Source organism: Chlorocebus sabaeus, chromosome 21, assembly GCF_047675955.1.
Source record: "Chlorocebus sabaeus isolate Y175 chromosome 21, mChlSab1.0.hap1, whole genome shotgun sequence".
In the NCBI taxonomy this organism is placed as follows: domain Eukaryota; kingdom Metazoa; phylum Chordata; class Mammalia; order Primates; family Cercopithecidae; genus Chlorocebus; species Chlorocebus sabaeus.
This window is the reverse complement of record NC_132924.1, coordinates 80,237,488-80,248,377: the sequence shown is the minus strand read 5'-3', so window position 1 is coordinate 80,248,377 and position 10,890 is coordinate 80,237,488. Positions and strand designations below refer to the sequence as shown.

The following is a 10,890-nucleotide window of genomic DNA, read 5'->3' as shown; positions in this document are numbered from 1 at the left end:
GATTTAATGTATATACATTTTGTATTAGCATTTTTTATATTTGGAAAAATGATGAGACTCAGGCTATGGTTAAATCAAAATCTGGGAAAACCACCTCTTTGGTAGGTAGCATTCATTTTTGTGATGTAGACATTACCTCCCTATCAGATATCACCACATCTTCCTATATATGTGATACATACTTCTTCAGGATTTTCTAGGCAATTTTAGATTTATAAATTTGGAGCATAAAAAGGTAAAGAAAGACCCAGATCTGTCGGTCAAATCAAAAGTTTTCCTCTCAAAATAATCTTATTCTCTGCATTGGAAACTATATACCAATTTATATGCTAGGCTCATTAACATTATTTGGGAAAATATATGAGGCCATGAATTGGATGAGGAATCAATAGATCTCAATTTTCCACGAGTTCTGCCATCAACTCACAAAGTAAATGACTTTAGTGAGGTCATTGATTGTCCCTAGGTATACACATTGAACAACTCTATAGTCTATTCAGTTTATCCAGTTTTGCTGCCTTTAAAAGTATTCTAGAACAGGTAAGATTGTCTCAACTCATTCCAATTTTTCCTTTTTGTCAAAATTCTTTCTGATACCTGGCATCAGGCTGTACCAAACACTAAATTTTAGAAGATAGCATTCCTTATAAACTCTATTTCTCTTAGGTAGTAATTTTTTTTAATAGAATCCCGTTCAGCAATTTAACAAAGCTCTGCCTTAATCCAGATATATGACTCACCTCTTGAGGCCTACACAGTATTAATTTTCCTTGAGAATGCCAAAGGTCATCTCATCCTTGTTACGACGCTTTTTGAGAAAGGAAAAATTCTATCAATATCTTTAAAGGTGCTTTGGAAAGGGAAAGAACACAGCATGTTTTTAAATCTTGCGTTTCAATAAAATCCAAAGTCCCTTGCTTCATGCCATTTCACTTGAATAATTTTTAAGCTTGTTTGTTTGCTTTATAGATGGAGTCTCGCTCTGTCGCCAGGCTGGAATGCAGCGGCACAATCTCGGCTCACTCCAACTTACGCCTCCCAGGTTCAAGCGATTCTCCTGCCTCAGCCTCCCAAGTAGCTGGGACTACAGGCGCATGCCACCACGCCCAGCTAATTTTTGTATTTTTAGTAAAGATGGGGTTTCACTATATTGGCCAGCATGGTCTTGATCTCTTGACCTCATGATCCTCCTGCCTCAGCCTCCCCAAAGTGCTGGGATTACAGGGATGAGCTACCGTGCCCAGCCTCTTTAAGCATTTTAAATGGCATTTAGCCAGAGTTTATAATACTAATCCTAATGGTAACACGTATACATTCACCTAAGTTGTGTCACAGGTAATGTATATGTTAAAATATCTGCACTAATCCCTAGTTCATATGGATATGCAGAAAACAACAAACACACATACACACACATCTTTATTTAAAACAAGGGAAAGCACCGTCACTCTTGGGGAAAAAGTCCTCACCCCTTTCCTTAGCCCCACATGATACACAGGAGGCTCTGTCCTTGAATGGTCAACAGAGAATTCTCACATAGTAAGGAGTGTTGATTAGTAATTAAATAATGACATCCACAAGTCAAACTTGAGCTGTTTTAATTAGATAATTTTACACAAATTCCTAGTTAGCCAGATTTATTTGGTTATTCTAAATGGCCAAATAAATCTGCAACACACCACAATTATTTCTCCCACACATGACGAATAGCTAATAATTTTAAAAACCTATTGCCATACAGAACCATACTTTCTTACTATGTTATGCCCTGGGGGTTAGCTTCCACATGCCACTTTTCTATCATGCTTTTCAATGAATTATGCATTATGCAAGTCAGAAAAGTTTAAAGAAACAAGCAAAAAAGTATGAAAAACAATAATTCATGTATTTTATTATAAAAGTGTGCTTTATTATAAGGAAAATTTAAATATAACCAACAATACTGAAAATAATGTAAGTGGCATTTATAGCCTTGGTCAAAGTTCTTTATTAAACAGGCATTTGCTGTTCCATGAATAGTTAACAATTAGTTTATGCAACAAAATAGGTAACTTGAAAAAGTGAGTAAGAATACAGAATGATGAACCAGGAATCTGGAGTTCTTTTGTGTTTTTTCTTGTTTAACAGACACGGCTTTTAAAATAAAATCTGAAATATAAAACAAGTTATCTTCCTGTAGAGAGCTCTCTTTTCCTACAAGAAGGTTTTGCAAAAATGTTAAACAGTGTTCTAAAAATGTGGCTGAAGTTATACTTTACATACTTTAACTTCTTATATATACATTATCCAATTAACATTCTAACCACATTTTCATATACAAGTGGGACCATAAACATTCTCTAATAAGACTACACTAGCACAGAGTAATTTTACCCATGTATATATATTCATTTGAAACCTGTTTCCCAAAATGAAATCACTCATTTAAAAGCAAACAACTGGTTAGAATTAATGTCTCTAGATACTGGGTCATGGGGCCTAGAAATCATGTAAGAGTATATTGCTTTGGTTGAATATAATTAAATTCATCTTATCTGGCAGCATACTGAGCATATCAATGAACAATGAAAATCTAGTACATCTGAGTTAATCCTGCACTAATTTCAACTATGAGTGTACATTAAAGCAATGGCAAGGCCTAATTGTATATCTGGTAAGGGCAGATATTCATTTTGTCTTTAAATAGGGTTATGCTCATAAAAATTTGTTTCTATTACTCTAGAGGATGTTTCTAACAATTAAAAACAAAAAACAAACCATATTGGCTGCTGATCAATGAGACTGTGGGTTGGCAACCATCCTAAGGAAGAACAGAAACCCAAGGGAACAGATGTCTACAAAGAACTGTATTGTGTAGGCCTAGTGAAGAACAAAGAAATAAACTGTGGGCATGCTGATAAGGATCCCAAATTATTTTTAGGACAGGAGAGATTTTTTAGGTGTAAGATCTTAAAGAATATAAAACATGTCGGATCTTAAGTTTAAATCACTTTTTTAAAAAAAACTTTGTGACATTAAATGTCAAGATCAAAATTTTTTTTTTGAGACGGAGTCTCACTCCGTCGCCCAGGCTGGAGTGCAGTGGCGCGATCTCAGCTCACTGCAAGCTCCGCCTCCCAGGTTCACGCCATTCTCCTGCCTCAGTCTCCCGAGTAGCTAGGACTACAAGCGCCCGCCACCATGCCTGGCTAATTATTTTGTATTTTTAGTAGAGACGGGGTTTCACTGTGTTAGCCAGGATGGTCTCAATCTCCTGACCTCATGGTCCGCCCGCCTCAGCCTCCCAAAGTGCTGGGATTACAGGCGTGAGCCACTGCGCCCGGCCCAAATTTTTAAAGATATAGAATATGGAGAATTGCAAAATAAAAAGAGGAAGCAGATATATGCTTGATGAGGGAAAAATGCGTTAATGATCTCTCATCTAAAAGACTCTTTTCCTTATTATCATAATGACTAAATTGCCTGTCCATAAACCCACTGGAATATGTAGGTTACTGACATTATGCCAACGAAGTCAAAATGTACTTTATTGCAAAAATATAAAAAGTTTTAAAATTGCATATGATATTTTATACCATTTCACCAATAGGCCAAGGCCAGCACATAACTTATCAAGCTAGAAAACTTTAAAACAAAAATGATTAAAATGTTACTGTGTATAACGAGTTATAAAAAAAAAAAAAAATGTGATGCCATGCTGTGTAGCATGTTTAATTGCCAAGTGCCCTCTTACATGGGGATAGTCACTAATATCTCAGTTTGAGTAAGTAAAACACATATAGCCTATAACATCCTTTAATTATCTTCTTAAACACAGATACTTTCTATATATTACAATCATTTTAATAAACCTTTCGGTCATAATTTTGTGGAATACAAAGTCATTTTATCAGTATGTTGATTTTTTTCTGAACTACTCTTTAGGAAGTGATGTTAAAGCCTATTGACTATTAAATCACTACTGTTTATTGATACGTTGTAAATGTAAAAAAAAGGAGAAAACCTGAAATCACAGAAAATGCTTGGCATCTACACAAACACATTCTCAGTGGACTAACCACTACTGTGTAATTTTGTCACTATAGGTCTTGCTCCATACTTTTGCTTCATGCAGTGGGTTCAACAATATCCATGTTTGTTCCAAACAGGGCAACTAATTGTTCTTCATAGGTAGCGATGTTCCTTTTCATAATTTCCATGCAGGGTCCCAGAAGCCTTTCAAATGCTTGCACATCCATTGCTAAGAAAAGAGAAGATTTTTTTTTTTTAAGAACATTCTTTGCAAATCTGCAGAATTTCTAAGTCATTACAATTATTTCTAAGTCATATACAATGCATTCCATATATATCAATAATACAATGATATTTTAGGTAAATACTATAAAATACAAGAAAAAGCATAATGACAAAAATGTTCCACTTGAAAAAGGACGCAGCCAGGGCCACACTCTGCAGTCCCTTGGCAATATGATGAGCAATGCTAAGTTGGTGGGAGGTTCCTGGTCCAAGCTGAGAAAAGAATGAGGGACTATCATGGAAAGACCTTAGAATTTTAAAAAATAAATATGCTGTCTCCACCTTAGCAATGTGTACTCCTCAAAGATGGCACAGGAGTGTTTTCTATCCTGTGTTCCCTTCTCAGGGTTTAAAATGCCATGTTGTGAAGGCCAGGTGTTAACTTTGGTAATTTTTGCTCCCCATACAAATTTGGATCCCTATGCAATCCAAAAATGGCAGCTGACATAATGCTTCTGTTTACTTCTATAAGTACATGCTAGATATCACTTTGCTTGCCTGTCTCCTGGATCTTAAAACTGGATTTGTAATATATAGATAGAAAATATGACATACTCTACATATAAAAGTACAAATTAAAATATATCTTCTTCGCCTTTTAAATTAGCAAAGATAAAAAAAGGCAATGTTGACAAGAATAGGGTGAATGGGCATTATGGCACTGCTAGTAGCATGTAAATTAGTACAAATAAAAGTAATCTGGCAAATATGTGTCAGAAGTTAATTTTTTAAAAGCCCACTCCTGAAAATCATTTCTAAGGAAAACTCCTATAATACAGAAAAGCCTTCTATGCACAAAAAAATTGGTCCCCACCAAAACGTTGGAGCCAAAACCTTCAAAGTATTTACCAGTGAGGAATGATTAATTTATCATGTATATATTTACCTAAAAGAATTTTAAAATTTGGTGTAACAAAATAAGAACATTCCTAAGCATAGTGAACTTTAAAAGTTGTTTGGAAAACTGTTTAACAACTGGAAGCCCACACAAAAAGGACAAGAAGAAATTATAATAGCAGAAATCACTGAGTGGCGGTGGTATGTTTTTTCCTACATTTTCTGTATCTCAGGTTTTCTTTGATGTGAATATAATAATCTATTATTGAAAAAAATTAACAGAATTTCACTCACCTCACCTTTACTCTTTCTAATAGCTCTACTTAGGGAAATTACCTGTCAGTTTCTAATTGTCTTCTCTTCCGTCCAAATTTAACACTTGATTAATATTATACTTATTTAAAACCTTTTAAAGAATGACTTCTCTAAGAAGTTAATTCTAAGGATCCTTGCAAATCTTGAAAACATTAAAACTAAGTTTATTCTATTGAATTATGGATGAAAAGCACAGAGAGGGTAATTACTGTGGGATCAATTTTCTTAAAATATTCACCATATTGCCACCTCCTGAACTATATTTTCTTACCAAAGTAAGTGATTTCTCAGATATACAATCTCAGATATATACAGATGTCTGCACCTGAAGACGGCATTTCTGCCAAGCTACTCTGGTAAAATAGTAATAACGACTGACCAGCAAAGAACATTTGACTGTGCTTTGACAAACGTGAACCTTTGTTTCCCAGTACTCTAATGAGTAAGGATTCTCCCAGCATCTCAGCATTCCCCGCAGATCTTAATAATGGACTTTATAAAAATAGTACCTTAGCCTTCTCTTTTGAGGAACATAGCACATGTTGCTTATTTGAGAGATTCCATATAAAACGTGGTACTTGGAATTCTTATTTTAATGACAAATATGAGATGTTATTTCATATATACACAAACGAGCAAAATGTACCTGGATGTAAAAATTTCAAAGAAAAAATGGCTTCCACAAATTAATTTTGTAAGGCAACAAGTCCTAATCTTGTTACCTTTTGTGGGGACCACAAAACCTGTGAACCCAATAAAATGATTCATTCAACATGAATACATAAAATGCAGACACAAGTTCAACCAGGAGAAGCACGCCCACTGTTGCAATCCCTACCTAAACATTTGACAGTTCCGATGGCGTGCGCAGAAGCTGCTCGAGGTTTGTTAGTTACCAGGGCAAGCTCTCCAAAGTACTGTCCCCGCGAACATCGAGCGATTTCTACTGCACCATTCTCTTCCACTTCTGATTTACCCTGACAAGGCAATTAAAAAGATGAGCTTTTCCTCGGCTTATGAAAAATAAAATTAACCTCAGTCTAAACATCAAAAAGTAAATCTGTTGTGCTCCTTGCTAACAGTATGTAGGCTTTGAGGACCTACAATGCTTACCTTTCTTTTCATAGTAATTTTCACTTCTCCAGATTCTACAATGAAAAAAGAATCAGCCGAATCTCCCTATCAGAATAACAAAAATAGACGGTGAAAATGCAAATTAACTGACAACAATCTTGTTACCTTTCATATCACTAAAATTGATCCAACGCCAAAGTACAGATATTGACCTGAAAAGTGAAATCCTATGGAAACAGGCTATCTCAGTTTCTAAATCAAGAGGTTTTTTTTTTGACACAGAGTCTCGCTTTGTCGCCCAGGCTGAAGCAAGCTCCATCTCTCGGGTTCACACCATTCTCCTGCCTCAGCCTCCCGAATAGCTGAGACTACAGGCACCCGCCACCACATTCGGCTACTTTATTTGTATTTTTAGTAGAGACGGGGTTTCACTGTGTTAGCCAGGATAGTCTCAATCTCTTGACCTCGTGATCTGCCCGCCTCGGCCTCCCAAAGTGCTGAGATTACAGGCGTGAGCTACCGCACCCGGCCCTAAATCAAGAGGTTTTGATGGACAATTATGTAGTAATGATTTCATTTGTAAAATTATTTGAAATAATACTTTTTTCCCCCCGAGATGGAGTCTTGCTCTGTCACCCAGGCTGGAGTGCAGTGGTGTAATCTCAGCTCACTGCAGCCTCCACCTCCTGGATTCGGGTGACTCTCCTGCCTCACCCTCCGAAGTAGCTGGGATGACAAGCGTGTGCTACCACACCCTTGTCATCCCAGCTAATTTTTTTTTCCTTTTTTAAAAATTTTACTTTAAATTCCGGGATACATGTGCAGAACATGCAGGTCTGTTACACAGGTATACATGTGCCATGGCGGTTTGCTGTACCTATCAACCTGTCATTTGGTTTTAAGGCCAGCCCCGCATGAATTAGGTATCTGTCCTAATACTCTCCCTACCTTCACTCCCCACCCCGTGACAGGCCACAGTGTGTGATGTTCCCCTCCCTGTTTCCATGTGTTCTCATTGCTCAGCTGCCACCTATGAGTGAGAACATTCAGTGTTTGGTTTTCTATTCCCGTGTTAGTTTGCTGAGAATGATGGCTTCCATTTTCATGCATGTCCCTGCAAAGGACATGATCACATTCCTTTTTATGGCTGCACAGTATTCCATGGTGTATATGTACCACATTTTCTTTATCCAGCCTATCACTGATGGGCATTTGGGTTGGTTCCGTATCTTTGCTATTGTAAACAGTGCTGCAATAAACATATGTGTGCATGTGTCTTTATAGCACAATGATTTATATTCCTTTGGGTATATACCCAGTAATGGGATTTGTGGGTCAAATGGTATTTCTGCCATCAAAAAGTGGGCAAAGGATATGAACAGACACTTCTCAAAAGAAGACATTTATGTGGCCAAAAAACATATGAAAAAAAGTTCAACATCACTGATCATTAGAGAAATGCAAATCAAAACCATAATGAGATACCATCTCACACCAGTCAGAATGGCAATTATTAAAAAGTCAAGCAACAATAGATGCTGGTGAGGCTGTGGAGAACTAGGAACGCTTTTGCACTGTTGGTGGGAATGCAGATTGGTTCAACCAATTTGCAGGACAGTGTGGCAATTCCTCAGGGATCTAGAACCCGTATTTTTTTTTTTTTTTTTTGTATTTTTATTAGAGATGGGGTTTCACCATGTTGGTCAGGTTGGTCTCGAACTCCTGACCTCGATGTGATCCACCTGCCTCAGCCTCCCAAAGTGCCAGGATTACAGGCATGAGCCACTGTGCTTGGCCCTGAAATAATATATTCCCTACCACCGTATTTCTGCTAAAAACCAAGAAAATGTGACAAATAACACTGGGGTAAGAATTTCACCCAAATTTCAGCCTAGATAACAGCATACATAGTTGGAAATGGCAACACTGCTGTGTACGCCAGCAGCATCCCCTTAGTTGGCAGAAACATATCTGCGGATCCTGAGCTCCTTAGGAAGTGCCAAGACGTGCACCCTGCGTCATCCTAACATTGCAAGCATTGGCATGGTGACCCAAGATAACCCGTCAACTTGCAAAGAGCAGAAAGCACCCAGATGGAGCCGGAAGCAGCAGATGTGGGCCTTGACATTTTCACTACAGTCAACTGAGGACCAAACTCTGACATGCTAGCCTACTGACATTCCATTTCAAGGCATTGGAAGGACTTCTAAAAGAGAAGTGTTGCTATTTCTACCCAAATATCTGTTCTTTCTTGTTTCTGTTTCTTAATGAACTCTGCCTAGACCTCCAGTGATGCAGTCTGAATTAAACAATACAATATGGAAGATAATAATACAGACACTGACTTTTCTAAGCCTCTCAAAGTGATTCTGGAGAAATTAAATTTTGAAAATTTAAAATATTTCAAAACTCTTTAATACAAATTCAAGAAGTTTAGCATCTGATTCTATCACAAAAATAAATGTCGAATTTAGATTTTTAGAATATAGTGTGTATATATGTATATTTATAAATGCTTAAAAGACAACAAATATGTAAAAATATCCTTAATAAACCCTAAGTATAGCATATGTCCTTTCCCTTATTTTTATATCAGGTTTTCATAAAAGCTTCATATTAAGTTTTTGAGTGTTCTGAATCATAATAAGTCTATTAACTGCTGAGTAATTTTTAACTATTTTTAAAGCATGCCCTAAGAACTGATGAAAACTGAATACGGTCTGTGAATTATGCCAATGTCATTTTCCTAGTTTTGATATTGTTATTAATAGTGATGCAAGATGCATTAGGAGAAACTGGGTGAAGAGTACACGGGACCTCTCAAAACTATTTTTGCGACTTCCTGTGAATCTATAATTATTTCAAAATAAAAACCTTTAAAAATCATTTAAAACATGCTCTATGCTTTATTTACCAATTTATATAGTAGAACTTTAACTTTATTTGACTCCATTTCTTCCCAATCCCTGACTGCTGTAACACACACACATACGCAGCAATGGGAGAGGGGTGCTGATTGAAAGATTTACTTATGCATTTGTCTTCTAAAATAGTTATCTTTTTCTCAGTCTCAAAGACCTTGAATCTTGTTTCCCATATAAAGGAAGAGACTGCATTTCAGATAAAGAGCACAAAATAGTATAAGGCTGTGATACAAAAATTACAGTATCTACTAAAAATCCATTTTAATCATTTGCTCAGTGCTTCAAAAATATAACTAGGAAACAAGGTACTATCATCTGCATGCTTCACCTATGAACAGTCTTCACAAATTCTACTTTTAGTAGCCCTACTCCAACCCAGGTATCTAATATTATTGGTTCCAGCTGGGATCTTAGAAAAGTATTAGGGATTATATAACATGTTGACCCACATGTAGTGCTTGGAAGCCAAAACATTATATGTTGCAGTGTGTTCCCTTCTTGGTGACTTTTATCAAGGAGCAGCCTCAGGAAGTTTCATCATGAAATGATCACGCAAAACTCTATAGAATTTTCCAGTGTACTTTCTGGGTCCTCAAGGAAGATTCACCTGTTTTTTCCTCTTATAAATGACTACAATGATGCAGAAAATCATTTGATGGTTTAATACATATTCATTAAGAGTTAATTACATAAAAATATTCAATAGCATAATAACTATAAATGAAACCATTTTTAACAGGTCATTTGGTAGAAGTAATATTTATTTAACCCATCATCACTGCATACTAGTTTTAGAAACATGAAAAGTTTATCAAGATCTACAACTACACAAACCTTTTGGAAAATAACCCTAAACTGAATTAGATTTCAAAATATCATACCTGAGCAATGATTTGTTCTCCATCGTTGTATACTTTGGTGCCTATGACATCTACTACTTTCAGGCGTTCAGAAAACTACAAAGAAAGAAAGACAATATTAAATAGAAACAAATTAACTGGGTAAGCTGATCTATTTAAGAAGTAAAAAACTGGTAGCCTATAGGACAGATAAATTGAGCAGTGTGTAGGTTGTTATGTGTTTGTTGTATTATCAGTCAGCATTTTAAAATAAATTTTTCATAAAATTTGGATCTCCAGCTTCTCTTGAAAAATCAGCATGACATAACCCATATTTCCACATGGCAACAATAACATTATGGTGGGATAGCAGCTGTTTCTTTAATGAAATACATGTTCTCCAATCTGCCAAAGTCCCTTCCTGGCTTGGTTTTCTTCTCTGTGTTACCTGCCTAGCTTTGAAGGCACTGGATTTCCAATCCCTGACCTACTTTTATTTAAAGAAATATGCTGCTGGAAAAGATCAGCTGTCTACCACGCACTACGTGATATGGACAAAACTTCTACCAGGTGTAAGCTGATAATCCAACAGAGACATTCAAAAG

The 10,890-nt window shown here is 36.3% G+C and overlaps 1 protein-coding gene across 1 annotated transcript in view; it reads right to left on the bottom strand.

Moving 5' to 3' along the window:
- Window positions 1-1,864: 1,864 nt before the first annotated feature.
- Window positions 1,865-10,890, bottom strand: part of PRKAR2B (protein kinase cAMP-dependent type II regulatory subunit beta) — a 114,591-nt gene continuing 105,565 nt past the window's right edge. The window contains exons 8-11 of the mRNA XM_007982525.3: window positions 10,328-10,402; window positions 6,562-6,627; window positions 6,287-6,425; window positions 1,865-4,240 (exon numbers count right to left, since the gene is read on the bottom strand). Coding sequence (XP_007980716.1) covers window positions 4,107-4,240; window positions 6,287-6,425; window positions 6,562-6,627; window positions 10,328-10,402 — 414 coding nt within the window. The 3' untranslated portion in view covers window positions 1,865-4,106. The remainder of the gene's footprint in view (window positions 4,241-6,286; window positions 6,426-6,561; window positions 6,628-10,327; window positions 10,403-10,890) is intronic.